The 16,537-nt window shown below is 40.0% G+C and overlaps 1 protein-coding gene across 13 annotated transcripts in view; it reads right to left on the bottom strand.

The window, feature by feature from the left end:
* LRGUK (leucine rich repeats and guanylate kinase domain containing) overlaps nt 1-16,537 on the bottom strand; it is a 55,221-nt gene that overhangs the window by 14,133 nt on the left and 24,551 nt on the right. For 11 of the 13 annotated variants that reach the window (XR_002434259.1, XR_002434260.1, XR_002434261.1 and 8 more), the window contains 5 exons: nt 15,526-15,639; nt 11,361-11,562; nt 10,301-10,414; nt 6,672-6,829; nt 3,820-3,908 (listed from right to left, as the gene is read on the bottom strand). Coding sequence is in view for 5 of the 13 variants with exons in the window: in XM_021384278.1 (XP_021239953.1) it covers nt 3,820-3,908; nt 6,672-6,829; nt 10,301-10,414; nt 11,361-11,562; nt 15,526-15,639 (677 nt within the window). In the remaining 8 variants the exon portion in view is untranslated. Of the gene's footprint in view, nt 1-5; nt 1,050-3,819; nt 3,909-6,671; nt 6,830-10,300; nt 10,415-11,360; nt 11,563-15,525; nt 15,640-16,537 lie in introns of those variants that run through there. The other 2 variants (XR_002434262.1, XM_021384279.1) reach the window with 2 other exon arrangements.

Consider the following 16,537-nt stretch of genomic DNA (forward strand, 5'->3'; position numbering starts at 1 on the left):
TCAAATCAAAAAAGGAAAATGGGTTAGATAATTTAAATAGCTCCCCTGTAGTTCACACCCATGTAGTTCGGTCCTAGTTTTCTCACTAGCATGGGCATAAAAACAAAACTGAAAAGGCAATTACACTGAAATCAGAGGCTGGCCAGACAACAGGATCTGCAAGACATGTATGCCACATGCATGCAAATATTATGCTCACAGGCAAATTCAGCCTAAAGAGAGTGTCTCAACCACAGGTAGACCATGCACCTTCGCTCTTCCAGTTCTGGCAGGGAGCTCTGTTGTGACTGTAAAGTGTATGAATCTCCTCCAACTCAGAAAAGTGAGTTCACAGGTTATAAATTTTCCTCTTGGTGATGCCTGCTCTTGCTTACTTCAGTTCTTTCAACAACATTCCAAGAAAATCAACAAGTTAATCGTTAGACAAAGGTCTGATCTGAATGAGACTTCAACCCAACTCCTTATTTATTACCCTCAGACATAGAGACAGTGAAATTATTCGGATCAAACCGCGAAACACTGCCCTTACATTGTATTAGGCAATGAGACATCAAAATGACTTTAATTACACACAGCAACAGGCAGAAAAACAGAGAGGCTAGTTTTTCAGTAACTTAGATTTAAGAATCTAAATTTATGTAGATAACCCTGCGGGGCTGCAATAAATAAAGCAGGCTGGATGCTTGTGTGACACCCACTTTTAAAATTTTCTAATGCATACTTAGGAAAGTTGAGCAATATATCAGCCTGGATTAAAATGTGCAATGGTGAGATTAAGCATTAAAGAATCTTTTAATATTTACTGATACATGAGAAATTCAAAACATTTAGTACCTTAAGAACTTTTTTGCATCTATCATTTTTGGCACCAGTTTGATATATCTCATAGTATTAAGATTCACTCTTAGCTGAAGTAGGGTTTCCATTCTCTGCAGCATCACTGCTCAGAAGCAAGCTGAGATGCTTCTGTCCTCCACCGTTTTGGGTCCACAGCCACTCACTCACCCTCCCAGTCTGCTCTCAGCATGACACCAGCACTAGTAATTCTTCTGAAAATGAGTGAAATTAGGGGAGTAGAACAAAAAACCAAAACCAACAAAACCCACCATCATTTTCTGCTTAGCAAAACCTACAGCAGCAAGTTTGCTACATTAAGGCTCACCAGCTAAAAGCCTCTGTAAGGTCAGAGATGTTACCAGTGAAAGAAATCATGTTTACACAAACAGCAGATTAGGCAGTCAGATTTTATGCACTGCTGCTGACAATGGAAATAAAGAGAAAGTGTATCATATTCTAAATAAAAATTATTTAGGACAAAGCTGATGAGATTCATGCAAAAATAGCGAGAGTTTTTCAAAACCAGATTTCAAACAGCATGACATCTGTCCTATTTACACAGCCAAGAAAAAAGAGAAAGAAAAACCTCCAAATAAAATAGCTCAAAGTAAGTATTTTTCCACAGGAGAGAGAAATCTGGAGAGTACTGAAGCCAAAATGGATCTAGACATAATAGTGAGATGATAGGTCTAACCTGAATGTCTAATGCAATTTGACTGCATGAAAGGATTGGTGCCCATTTTTAGTACCATGTGCTTAGACAATGAAGTGGTGTGTCTCAGACACACTACTGACTTTTACTTGTCAGCACTTGTAAAGACGTTTGAAGTTCTCTGGTCAATTTTGAGAGTTAACAAATTAGAGAGAATTTACAGTAACATGACTGAATTTACTAAGCACAGGCTTGCAGAGAAAGGTGAAAAGACAGATTTGAAGGGTGGACTGTTAGGTGGATAAATAATTGGTTGTATGGTCACAGCCAGAGGGATGTGGTCAACGTCTTAATGTTCAGGTGGAGGCAGTGATGAGTGGTATCCTGCAGGGCTCTGCCTTGGGAGCAGCACTCTTCAAGATCTTTATCAATGACATAGATGATGGGATTGAGAGTACCATCAGCAAGTTTGCTGATGGCACCAAGTTGAGTGGCGTAGTTGACAAAACAGAAGGAAGGGATGGCATCCAGAGGGACCTGGAGAGGCTTGACAAGTGGGCTCCATGAGAAACTAATGAGATTTAGCTAGGCCAAAAGCAAGGTGCTGGGTTGGGGCATCCCCAGATATGTCTACAGACTGGGAGAAGAATTCATTGCAAGCAGCCCTGCGGAGAAGGACTGGGGGTCCTGAGGGACAAAAAAGCTGGAGACGAGCCAGCAGTGTGCTCTTGCAGCCCAGAAGGTCAACTGCATTCTGGGTTGCATCAAAAGAGGGGTGGCAGCAGGGTGAGGAGGTGATCGTCCCCCTCTACTCTGTCCTTGTGAGGCCCCATCTGGAGTTCTGCATCCAGGTCCATGTCCCCCAAGTACAGGAGGAATGCAGATCTTTTGGATGGGGCCAGAGGAGGACCATGAAGATGATTAAAGGGCTCCACTATCTAATTGCTATGTTCCAGAAATCAGATTCTCTCCCAGAATTTCAACCATTTTATAACATCCATATTAATGGCATTTCTTGACTTGACTTCTTGCATGGAACGGTGCGTTGTCTACTCTTGCCTCCAATTTTGCTGAGTGCATCTATCCCTTGAGGCCTGGTAATTGCAAATACCGATTGGAGGTGACAGGATTTTCTCTCACCTGCCTGACAGCTCTGCTGAAACAGCTTCATATTTAACTCCTCAACCAGCTTCCTTGGAATGACTATTACGGAATAAAGGCTGCAAAGAGCAACAGATGCAAGAGAACAGTTCACACTGCCACACTAAATCAAAACCAAAACATCCAGGATAAGAAAACATCGATTTCCATTTTTCTTCTCAGTGCAACATAGTTAAAATGAATGAGTGGAGAGAAAAGTCTTCCTTCAGCTACTTAAAAAACTTCTCTAAGATTTAGAAAATATATCATAATTATGCATCTCTGCTGTAAGCTTCTGCCATAGTTTTTTCTAAAGATATTTTAATCCAGTGATTTGTTTCTTTCCTTATTTAAAGAATCAATCTTCAGTCTTTGTTATTGGAAATCTGGTATGTATAATTAGTGACTGTGTTTGTACAGAACTGAAACACTGTTCTATTCATTTTGATAGGTGCTGATTTAGAGGCCCACGTGCTACTTCTAAATGTCAATGCTGTGAGCCTTTTCACAACAGGTAGGAAAAGCAAGCAAAAAAGAATTCAAAATAGGAAGATTTGCATTGGTATTTACCAAAGGAAGAAGACCAACCAAAGAAAGTACGCTAAGATGTATAGACTTAATACCATTTTGCAGGGCTGTGACTATGAGAAAGAAAAAGAGAGAAGAGACAGAAAGATATAGTCCATTTTCTTTACGGAGTCAGGGAGTGGAGTCAGCTTTCAGAAATTCTGCTTTAAACAGTGGTATGCATGGAAGTGCACTGCGAAGAACCTTGTGCTGAGCGAGGCCCAGCACTAATCACCAGAAGCACTAAAAAACATCTTGGAGACTGTGCACTGCCAGAAGCAGCCTTTCAGTATCAAAACAGGGGCTATGGGAAAGAAGAGGACAGACTCTTTAGCAGGGTCTGTTGCGACAGAACAAGGGGAAATGGTTTCAAGCTTAAAGAGAGGAGATTTAGGCCAGATATAAGGAAAAAGTCTTTCACAGTGAGGGTGGTGAGGCACTGGAACAGGTTGTTGTCCAGAGAGGTGGTGGATGCCCCGTCCCTGGAGACATCCAAGGTCAAGCTGGAGTAGGCTCTGAGCACCTGATCTAGCTGTAGACGTTCCTGTTCATTGCAGGGCAGTTGGACTAGATGACCTTGAAGGTTCCCTTCCAACTCAAATGATTCTGTGGTTCTACATTACCTTTGAAACAGCTGGACGTATGCACTAGGTGCCTTTCCTGACAGAGCCTGACGTGCTGCAGCGTGACGTCTTTGCAGAGAAGCTTCTTCCTGATAGAGAAATATGACCAACTTTATACAGGAACTTAAAAGTATATAGGGTAACTTAATTGGCTGCAATATTCCTCTCTTTTGTTAAGTTTCTAAAGTGTATGCATTTATTCTAGGAAGACAGCAGAGTTTTACTGTAAGTAACAAGACGTTAAATATAATTCACCAATCTACACAAAGCAAATTTTGGTCTGAAATCTTGCAGGCTTTGAAAAATGAAAATCTTCATCTCTAGTGAAGACCTGTTTCTTCACATAACATTCAAAATGTGCCAGGATGTAGCAGGAAGGAGTATCAGCAGAGAACTACTTTTGATGCATTCCTACCTCACAGTGTATCAGAGCTGGGATGATTCTAGCTATGCTCTTAAGCTTATTTTCACCAGCAAGAGGTTGAAGATAGAAAAATTTTGCTTCTCCTACAACTTAAATACACCAGCTTTCTCTCCTTGCTCCAACAATACTGAAAACCTGTCTTTCTCACTCTATATCAACCAATATTCCCCTCTCAGAGAGGGAATTAACTGACTGAAATTTGCAAAAGGTAAAATGACTTTGTACAAGGAACACATTACGATCTTAGCAGACTGGAAAATATGGTCTCGAGTTTCAAGGGTGTGTTAATTAACATGTGCTGCGCACAATGTAATTTCTCAGATCAGACGAACGCCAAACGACAGTGTGCTTAAAAAATGAGATGTAATAACTTTGCTCTGAGATTTACATCCTGCTTTGTTATCCACTGATAGCCATTGATAGTTATCAATTTAATAGCTAAATCACATGTCTGTAACAGAGGAGTTTTGTCATGGTATGAGGAATGAAAGAGAATATAGTTAATCTGCTAACTGCTCCCATTATGACTACTGTGAATTCCTGGGCTTTCTTTCACTAGTTACGATAAGTACAGGTCTGTTTATAAGCTCACTGAGCTTGAGTTACGCTTTGCTTTCTTTTGGTAAAGATGCAGCTCCATTCCTGTTTTTGTTGGTGTGGATTACAGGCATAGATTCCTTTATGTTCATCCCACGTGTAGCTAATTGCAGCTAGATGAAATTGGTGCAGGGTTGGCTCGCTCACAAGGGATAAGGCTGCAGGGAATCAGATCTGCTGTCCTCCTCTGAGCAGCAGACTCTGCTTCTTAATTTGCTCGTGGACATCTCACATCCATAATTTCTTCATATTTTTTTTTTACTTTCTCGTTATACACGGTGGGAGTGGAATGTAGTTACTGCAGTGACAGCAAATTATTTGAGTGCTTAAAGTAAAAGAAATGTGTAGTCCCAAATGTAACGGTTTAGACAAAATTTTACTTTAAGGCCACAGGCATATTTATATTCTTCTCATTAAATACAGTCCAAGAGGCACCTGTGTTTCACCTTGAATGTTTTACTACATTGATGCTTCAGCTGATGCTATAAAGCTTCCTCTGCACATAAAAATGTATTGGAAACTTAGCATAGTAAATAACTAAAAGTTATTACCAGGATCGAACAGGGAGACTAATAAGAAAGAGAGCCTTGCAGCCACAAAGTAAGTAAAACCCACGTTAAGTGATAGCCTCCTTCATCATAAACCACTTCTCCCTGACTTGACAAAATGTAAACTTTCAAGATAATATAAAAATAGATGGAATAAAAAGTGAGAGAAATAAATTACTGGGGCAGGAGAGCTGTCAGGGAGCCACCAAGGTAAGAAAAATTCTGCTTTCTGTCTCACCTTAAACTAACAACCCTTTACATGAAAGAAACATGAAAATGAACAACACTTGTGGCAGTTTTTGAATTCTGCAAGTCTTGAAAAGAGGCATTTCATTTCAGAAAACTGGAAGATGGGAGGTTCCTTATTTATGTCAGCCATTTTACAATCATACCCCACACTCGAGAGAACCTTTTTAAAGCCTGGGAAACAGGCCCAGGAGGGGGTCTTCTACTTTGCTCCATCTAGAACACTACTTCTAAACATCAGAGGTAGTTATAAATACAGAGATAGTGGCAAAATTGTACAGCAAGTCATGCCTGCCAAGCCATCATTCATCATAATGACATCATAACCCTGGAATGGAACAAAGTTTAAAGCTTTCATTTTTCTTTTTCTCTTTCTCCTGTCATTGTCATATAAAAAGAGCATTAGACACATCTGCTTCATAGTCCCAACTCCCCCACTGCCTGCAGGGAGAATGAATGCCTTTAGGGAAAACACTATTAAGAAGAAGAAGAAAAAAAGAGATGAAGCCGAAGTTGCAAGAAGTTATTTGAAATCCAAGCACGCTGTTGAATCTGTTGATTGAAAAAGTAAAAGCAGGTGAAAAATGTGCTTAAATTTGATCTCTGGCAGTTATTACTAGCACTCACTCTGAGACACTTGGCTGAATGAGTTATTCCACTGCCGTGGGATGGCGTTCATAAGTAATCTTCATGGTCCTATTAACTGCATCTGTTTGCTCTGAATGGGAAAGTTTCAATACTGTCTAAAACAGAACTGAGAGAGATGACATTCAGCTCCCTTGCACCAGGGCACAACTGGATGAAATCCACTGTGATAAGTCATTTTATTTTGGTGTGAAATTGAGCAAATACGTTAGCTTTACTTGCCTTATTCTCATTCATGTGCCTTGAACTCTGGTTAACTGGTAAACAGTTGGAAGGAAAGACATCCAGAGAACAGAACTTAATTCATGTCTGAAGAAAGAAAAGTCTGATCTACACATAGCTTTTTGCATGTAAATTATTTCTGTCCCAAGATTAGAGCAAATGCTACTTACTACAGCACTCAGTTGTGCAGTAAGCTTGTCCAAGGTGTCTCCTGGATAATTTTTGGCAGAGGAGTCCAAGAACTCATTGATGGTTGAAGACCGAGTAGTGCCAGTCACTCCTCTGCTGGGTGACAATCTTTGCTCTTGCAAGAAGCGTATTCTTGAACCTAATATGGAAAAGACAGTTGTCAAAAAATAAAATTCTGAACGGCACTTTGCTTACAGCAGTCAGAAAGAATCTAGACATTTTCAGCTATGAATTGGCTTTCAGTACCATTGTGGATTTGCAAAAGATAACTGTGAAGGCTACAAAGGATCTAAACCATTCACTTCTCCCCAAAATCTTTTAAAGCTTCCAAGTATTTCACAAGATGCAACAACTGTATCTCCTCCAATACTTAGGCAAATGAAAACTATGAAATATCTGAAAAGAAATCCTCCACCCTACATTTAATGGATTAGGAAAAAGGTGTTTGACCATGTAGACAATTTCATTTTGTCATGGATGATCTGATATGCTCCACTTTTATGACTTCCAAGCTAACTGAAATCTGCCTGCTTAGGAGTCTTGACTTTCTTAGAGCGGTCAGAATGTGCTAGGGAGCTGGAAGGGGACATCTTTTCATAGAAATATGGAATGGCCTGGGTTGGAAGGGACCCCAAGGATCATCAGATTCCAACCCCTACGCCACAGGCAGGGCCACCAACCTCCAGATCTGGTACTAGACATCTGGATGGATGGAAGGTAGATGCCCCTTTCCTGGAGACACTCAAGGTCAGGCTCTGAGCAATCTGATCCAGCTGTAGGTGTCCCTGTTCATTGCAGGGGAGTTGGACAAGACTGTCTTTAAGGGTCCCTTCCAACTCGAACAAATCTATGATTTACTCTGCCTATAAAATGATATCTAAATATTAAACTCAATCACAGAAAAAATTCTTATATTGATACATGACACTGTTTTTTTGCAGAAATTCAATCATTTCTTACTGTAAATTCAATCAAAAATCTTACTGTATTATCTGTCATCTCACATATTATCACACACAGTCAGGGTAGATGAGAGGCAAAGAGACATCCAGTCCATCTGCATGTTCATATACTCAATATGGTTACTTTTCTTACTGTATGCACTCATTAAAAAAAAAGTTTCATCTGTCATGAGGTGACTTTCAGCCTAGCCATTATATATATTCTGCTGGTTTGTAGCTGCCAGGAGATCTGGTGTTAAGAACAGAGGAGACAAGACTTGAGATTGGTAGGCTCTGTTTCACTCACAGTAAATCACTCATTTTGACACTGAGTAAGTAGCAGAGCCTAACCTTCAGAAGCACAGAGCTTCACACTGCAAAAAGTTCTGTGGGATTGCTGGTGCCCAGCATCACAAGTAATCAGTCTTTAACATAAATGTTCCTGTACTCATTTGTAAAATACAAATAGTAACACATACTCCACAGGACTGCTGTGAGAAATAATTAACAGTTGTACAGCACCAAGTTCTGTGGATGAAAGCTGCTATGCAAGTACAAAGCATTATCAGCTCTGCAATGTATTAAATTTCTCCTATAAAAAGTTTTTAAAAAGAAGAACTTATCTATTTTCTCCCAGTATTTTTACTTTGCATATGAGCAAAGGATCTTGCACAGCAGTTCATTAAAAAGAGAATTAACAACCTATCATAATCTCACGCAATCAATCTTCCCCCTGCTACTATCTTACTAAAAATGCCCATTTTAAGACAACCTTGAGGCAAGTTTTTAAAAATAAATTATTTCACCCAGTCCATAAGAAAGGATGATCGCTAGTTAAATTTATTTAACCACCTATAAATGAAGCTCCAAATGAATTTAATGGCGTGTAGTGAATTTAAAAGTTACTTTATGGACAGCAGAATTTCCAAAGTGTAGTGCTGTTAATGAAGTTTCTGTAAGACACTCACAGAAAGAACTCAGAACATCTGAGGAATACATACACCTTTAAAGAAACCTCAGGTATGTACGCATATATCTTCAAAAATACCATGATTACATACAAATCTTTTGTCTTTAGACCTTTTCCTTTTTTCCTGATAATCTAGTTAGGGCTTGGTGGGTTTTATTGTCTCTCAGGACAAAACATCTCCAGTGGTTTTAAGACAAATAAGCACCAAGACTATAGGCAGCAAGGCAAGGAATTCCTCCCTCTGACTTCAAACAAACACGCGAGCTCTAGAAATGAAAATAAAATCTATACAGATTAAGATTAAATAAGATTCTTCAGAAAGTGTGCCCACTGCTGTAGCACTGGGATGCCACAATATGCGCAGGAGCTTTTCCTTCTCCCCGGGGAAATTAGTATTTATTAATTCTTTCAGGATACAAAATTACTTGAAATGATGAACTGATGAATTTTGCACTATCCTTCATTAACATTTTCAAACGTTTTTGCCCTCCTTCATCTACTTTTATTTGCAGCCTTCTGAGCCACACAGAAGGTCACGAATATTGGCTCTACGCAACTTCAGAAACTAATTACTCTCTTGCTGCAGTGGATCTAACCAAGAGAGCCATAAACCACTGAGGTTCTTAGAGGTAGGAGCTCACATAAATGAGCTTGTTGTTAGCCTGTGTTGTGCAACATCTTACTGCTGTGATATCTGTTTCTGATTTTTTTTCTTCTTCCATATTTTAGAGACTGTACTCTGCTTTTATCTCAGCTGGTAACGTGTCCTGTTTAGAATAAATACACGAGCTAGAGCTGAGCTCTCATAAGCTAATCTTAAGACTTCTCTCTGACAAGAGCAGTCCTTTCTTCTTCCAGAAGCACTCGTGAAGCTCTTCTCCCCTACCCTTCTCTCCTTGAGCCAACCCTATAGCTACACAATGAGGTGGATCAAGGGATTGATCTGTCTGAAAGTCAGGTGTGTTCCTTTCTGGGTTAGTTTTTGGATGGATTACATGTGACTGCACTATCAGAGGAATGAGAGCAAGGGAAAACTAGAAACACACAGGCAGGAGAGAGAAGTTGTGCAGAACTGCTTTTTGCAGCAGCGTGTGCTTGGGTTAGCCTGAAGTGATCAAGAGGCTTCATCTTCGGTTATTCAAGTAGTTAAAGGGTTCTTTTAAACACAGTGCCAATCATCTGGGTTTATGCTGCAGTGGGTAACCCCAAAAGCACTTGGAGTGAATTTTTAAGTTGCCTTCACTCATCTTACTATCCTGGTTTTCATATATCTCTTCACGCTTCTGGCTATCCTGGGGGAGAGAGAAAAGTAAGCTCTCAGTGCCATGCCCTTTTCTTGTTGTTCAAGTTTGATAGGCACAAAGCCCTCAGCCAGGGACACATATCTGGCTTGTGATTTATCTGGAATGAATGGGAGATCCTCAGCCCAAAAGCATCCTCAGAGGAGTCTGGTAACTTACTTTCTGCATATTATTGCCTCAGGGCGCACAGCAGCGTAAAGTACCTGCAAAGATCTCCATTAAAGATTTACATCCCAGGGAGGAAACAGCCCCGGAGACCCATTACAGAGAAACACACAGAGCTTTCAGAGACCAGCAGTCTCACAGGTTGCATCATTCACAGATTTTAATTCTCATGACAAATAAGCAGGAATACGCTATTGATAAAAGCAGTAGCAGCATATGCCCAGACACAGTACCTGTTCCTGCTTTGCTATTCATGTCTTGACTGCTATCAGAAGCTGCAGGTGGCTCCAGACCCAGGTATGCCTTTATCAGGAAACTCAGCTCTGCAAATGCCTCATCCAATTCATCTGCAGAAAGGGATAAGCATTTTGTGAAAAACAAACAAACAAACAAACAAGCTTTCATCAGTACAAAGTCACAAATCACGGAAGCCTGAGACACAAATGCATTTTTAACTCATCCAGGTCATCTCTGAGAGAAAAATCTTCCTCTTCATTAACATCACATTCAAGTAAATTGTCTGGAATTGAGCTCTCAGTTTCTACACTCTATTCTTTAGTTTGGTTTACTGTGTTATAGGTTTGTTTTTTTTAATGCTTTATTTTAACTGTAAGCTCCATAAAGCCTTGAGAATAACTACAGATAATGTTTTTGTTACCACTATAAGTATTTCACCATCACTGTGATGAACTGAAACATGACCTCAACAAAAGGGCACACGCTGAATGAATTAGAGAAGGATTCCTCTCCACCTTCTGCTGCCCTCAATCCCTTAATATCAAGAAGCAAACACTGTTTTTAATGAAATATTGACCACTCACACATTGCCTGTCTCAGGCTGGAGGACTTCAACAAGTTACTAATTAGAAGAGTCCGACAAGGAAAATCATTGCAGTGGCCTCTCCTTTATAGTAAGATGCATATGAGCTGTCAATTCAACACTTGAAAAAGTCTATCTGGTCCAGAGATAATTAGATCTGTTAGGTCAAAAGCACCTCTGACCTCTGCTCAGAAACCAGCAGACAATTAGCATAAATCACTGAACATCTGTTTGACATTCTCACAGGAGACAACACTTAGCGTTGCTGAGTTCAATTATTTGGTTTCCTTTCTAGATGGACTTGAGGCAACTTGGGATGTAGAATAATTCACTCCTGACGAATTTCCAGAGTGTTTGGATTCCCGGGACAAAAATTAACAAGGCAAATCAATTACGGAATTCACTTTTTTAACAGTCCATCTCATGCTGTAACATGAGAAGTCAGGTTTATAGCTTAAAACAGATTAACTCACCTGCGCTGATTACTGCATCAAAGTATCCTGGAATATCCTCACTTATTTTGATGTACATGTCCACTCTGGATACTGCCTCTTCTATCTCTGGCCTGCTGAATAATCCTTTCCTCCGCAGATGTCCCTCATATTTTACTTTGTTCATTGGTACCACCAGGATATATCTGGGTTTAAAGTAGGTATTTTTCAAGCTACGCACGCCCTTCAGAAGGAAACGGAAAAACACAATGTTTTGTTCCCGAAAGCGAGCGTCTATTGAATTTATATCTGAGCTGAGGACAACTCCATTTATCACAAAGGACTGGGAAAGCAGTACTGGTAACCTGAATCTAAGGTCTCAAGATCTGGAATCCAACTTGACAAAAGAGGCAAGTTCAAGGCAAAGTGCCACAATGTCTACACGTGAAAAATGTTATAAGAATAGCACTACTTTATTCTAAATACACTTTCAAAGGAATTCTTTCAGCCAGATTCTTACAGCAATTTAAAGCATTATACTTCATCATAATTCTGATGTAGGTACCAGCCCTGAATTTTCAACAGCTCTCATTTGCACCAACTCATATCTTGAATAATCTTTTCTCTCTCCTTCTACGTGCATAAAACAGAATGCTGTAACCATGTAGTCCTATAATAAGGCATTGTCATTGCTTGTAACACTGAATTTTCAGGGCTTCAGGACTCAGGCTTGCCCTGCTCCCCCTGGACTTCTCTTGACTTGCCCATAACTTTGTTTTACTTGGCTCAGCTGTGACAGCGATTTCTTTTGTTGACCAGGTGTGGTATCTGATTTGTTTTACCTTAGTGTGGTAAAACCACAGTTTTATCTAGATAACAGTAACAAGCAATTGTTCCAGGTACTATGAGATGTTTACAACTCAACATAATAACGTAGAGTAGATAAATACAGGCTGAGTGCAATAGCAGAGACAGGACACAACGCAAAGGAGTACAGGCACAGGACAATAAGAGATGGGGCACAGGCTTGACACTAGAGATCTCACAGCAATAAACATGCCAGTAATGGTCATTAAAAAAAATGCAGATCTGGAGCTGGACAACGCTGGTTAAAAGGGGAACAAGAAAAAATAGTATTTAGCACAGCTAATAGTAAACCCATATAACCCAGACCAATGCAGAAAGAGAAAGGTGTAAATGTGTGCTACCAAACACATAAAGAAGATCTCAAGAGGATCCTGGGAGGAAAAAGAAGCTACCAAAATGAATACCCTCCCAGCAAAGGACTCAAATGTTGACAACTCGTTTTAACAACCCCCTAGTAACAACACCAAAGGCAAAACACCTTCCCCTTCTTAGGGGCAAAATTCTTCAGAGATTACAAAGGAATACTGAAGGATCGTTTTGGTCATTTTGGAAAAACACCAATAACCAAGGACTGCCAACAGCCATTGTGTTGCATGGTGATGAACAGATTATCTTGAGAGCACAAACATTACTGCACTGCAATAAGTGCAGAGAAGCTTACTTCATTTTCATTGAAGCATGCTATGCCTTCTTTGCTAAAGTGGGCAGGAACAGAGAGGAACTAATATGCCAGAACTGAACACTGTTCATTATTCCATCAGAACTGAAAGCCACATGCTTAAAGCTGGGGCTCCCCATAATAATTCTATAGTGAAATACAAGCAAAAAATCATACAACAAGCAACAACTGGCTGAACACTTATTGGCTTTTAATTCTGTTTGCAGCATGCTAGGTATAGAACCGTACTTTGATCCGTTCAAAAAAAATCTCAGGGAATGATTCTGGGGAAAATCCTATTAATTTTGGTGGAAACTGGAAGGGAGACTTCGGGGCACAAATCTTGGCATCTGGTTATGTGGCCACCTACAAACAGCTATGCCTGTAACTTTTCAGAGATGAAACAAACAGCAGAAAGCACCCCCACATTCCAGCCTAGGAACATCCTCCACATCTGAAGCTGCGCCATGAGTTACGTCTCTTTCTGATCAAGAAATAATTTAACAAATGATTAATATGACCACAAACTACATCAGAATAGGAAGGCAGCCCATCAGTAGTTTGGGGTGGACAGGGAAGAGAAATAAAGAAGAGATATAGAAAATCCCTGGTGTGCCCAATAAATTTACTACAGAGAGACTACAGGTTGAGTGACTGTCTAACATAAAATTAGAAACAGTGACCTTAAAATAAAGAATGAGAAAATGCAGAAGTTGGCACAGTTTGAAAGCAAGGAGATACTTGGAAAATTAGAAGAAAAAAAAGACTTGAGTTTCCTGAGTTTGTATATGAGGTCAAGAAAACCCAAAGGTCTACCTGAGTTGAAGATGCCCACCCATTTAATGTAGTTCATTTTCTTCTGTTAACATTATGGGGTTATAGAAAAAACACAACTAGCATTTATCTCGTTTCCTTTGACTCCACAGCCTGACTGGATAACCAGCATCAAGCACAAAGGAGTATGGATTTTGGGAAGAGACAAGGTGTACGAGGTGGAGTCACTGTCCATGGAGGTGCTCAAGAAAAGGGTCGATGCCACACCAAGGGACACAGCTTACTGGGCATGGTGGGGACAGGTTGATGGTTGGACTAGATGATCTTCGTAGCCTTTTCCAACCTTAATGATTCTATGATTCCACTTACTTTTCTGGGAGCATAACATGCGAGCCACTTTGCCACTAAGCCCTCAGTTGGGACATGCAGCTCCTCTGTTACTATCCAGATATCCATGGCTACACAAGCAAATGAAAAGCACTGCAAATGCACTTTCTCCAATACAGTGTGTGACAGAATTGCAGCAGCTTCACTAACTGCCAAGTGTGGACTCAGCAAGATGTAACTGTTAAAATTTGTGTCAGTCTCCTTTATCAGTAAAAGATACACTGTAGATTAAAGGGAATGAACAGCTCTATATTTTTGGTCTCAGCCTATGGACCATAATTAAAATTTCTTTTAATAGTGCTAAATCACTTTTGTTATGAGCCTAGCAGAAGATAATGGAGTCGGATAACTTCTATTCACATACATAACTCACCATTATTGTTCCTCATCTGCTAGGAGAATCTGCAGCGATACAAAAGTGCACATAATAACTATCTGACCTCAAAACTTCAGAGACAAAGGAGTTTCTTAGTTGTCTATCCAGGACAACAACTTCAGTAATATCCAGGAGTGTAGTAGTACCTATGAACTCGTAGCAATCCCCTAGAGGTAGAGCTAAGCCTTACAAACACAGTGAAACACAGAAACACTCAGTATCATGTTTTGGGCACTCCCTAGAGTCTCTTGTTATGGAAGCTCACGTAGATGGAGCTTATTTTGGAGGAAGATTTTAGAAGGAAATGAAGCCTGTCTTTCCTCTATGTTTCCTCAATCCTTACCTAGTAAACCATCTAAGGCAATGAAATGTTCTTAATTAGAGAATGAGGTAAAATGCTGCTATTTGGGGATTCCAATAGATAGGTTTTGGCACATTGTTGTGACTTTGTTTCTCAATGAAGCCAGACTTCTGAGATTCTGCCATCTGTGCATGTGCACCTGTCAAATCTTGAAGAGGGTAAAATAATCCCTTACAGAGATCCCATCTTTTCACAATTCTGCCCAAAATACTGCCTCCTCCCTTGCTTCATCAGGAAAGGAGAAGCATGGTGTTGTTCCAGGGAATGTGCAGCTTTAGACTAGTCCCACTCTAAGCTGGGGACAGGTGGAAAGAACACGGATGAAAGAACATGGATGAAAAGCTGAGGATACTGTAATGGAAATGCTGATGACGTGGTGGGGACATAAGGCTACTGAAGATTGGAAAAACTGATAAAGAAATTTTAAGATGCAAGCCATGGGATGCATGCGACTAAATGTGGGTATCTGTAAAGGAATTGTAAGGTATTGTTTCATGTGTAGACAGTGGACAGCTACTTGATGCAAGCAGAGGAGTTAAAGATACCGTTCATTCCACCAAAAGACTGCATCTCCAGTGACACTAATGAAGCCCAAGCAAATCATTCCAATCTATCCACAGCAGACGTAGGCTGGCAGAAGGCCTTAGATTCTGTTTCTAAAATCACCAAGTTGACAGGTCCAGGCTGCTGAAACAAACCTCAGTCAAAACGCATGAACTCCTCCCCGCAGCAGTTCTCACAAAATGACTTACTCAAAAATGTTTAACCAAGGTGTGATTCTTACCTCTAGTTCTAAATGAACACATGTTGCAAGACCCTCTCTGGCAATTGAATCTACAGTGTCTCTTCCAAGTCCATAGTAGTAGCCACTGTATTTAAAGGTGGCTATAAACTTCCCCTGAAATTCAAAACAGCGACTACAGTGACAAAGGAAATATTTTAATGAAAACCACTTTCTTAAAGGAGCATAATTACTGTGGACTTTTTAGCTTTTTTTTCCAACACGTTTTCTCCCTGACTAAATCATCAGTGATAATAAGGCCAGTGGGAACACAACGTTTGCAGAGAAGAGCACATAGCTGGCCCGCAGGGTATGGGCTTGTACGTTGTTCATGGATAATAAAACACCAGTGCCTTGAAAACAAGCTGCTGACAGGTTACAGCTTTCATTGGTTATTCATTCACGCTCTAAAAAAGCAAGATCTAAAACAAAGGGGCATCCTTTTTTTTTGACGTTACATCAAACCATATGGCTATGCCATATAAAATAGAAGACGCCAAAGAAAAGAGGACAGAAACAATCCTGCAAGGAGAATGCATAATTGGCCAAGAAATTTCAAAGTTAATACCTAACAAGTGAAAATTTGGTTCCCAGCAGTATGTCTAGAGAAATGTAAGCAAAACTGCTTGATTACTGAGAGTTACTATTAAGAACCATTAAAATCAGTTGCTTAAGACTGTGTTGGCTCCCTCGTTGGTACATGTACAAATAATGAGCTCTGTTGTGGCTTTTCAAGCCAAAATTTTATTGCAGGCAGCAAAAAGACATCAGAAACAGTAGCTGGAGGCACAATGCCTTTAGGGGGAATTGCTAAACTTCAAAAGACTGCATTCCCTGCAGGGTTACTGGAAAATTTAGAGGGGAGATGACAGATTTCATGAGTTTATGTTTCTTGTACCGACACTAGATACTTGCACATGCAAATAAGATTATTTCTACATTATAATGCTATTTAAAGATTCCTTCTGACCATTAGGTCAACCGAATGGTTTCTGTGTATGCATACAGAAGAAAA

This window comes from Numida meleagris, chromosome 1 (assembly GCF_002078875.1).
Source record: "Numida meleagris isolate 19003 breed g44 Domestic line chromosome 1, NumMel1.0, whole genome shotgun sequence".
Lineage (NCBI taxonomy): Eukaryota > Metazoa > Chordata > Aves > Galliformes > Numididae > Numida > Numida meleagris.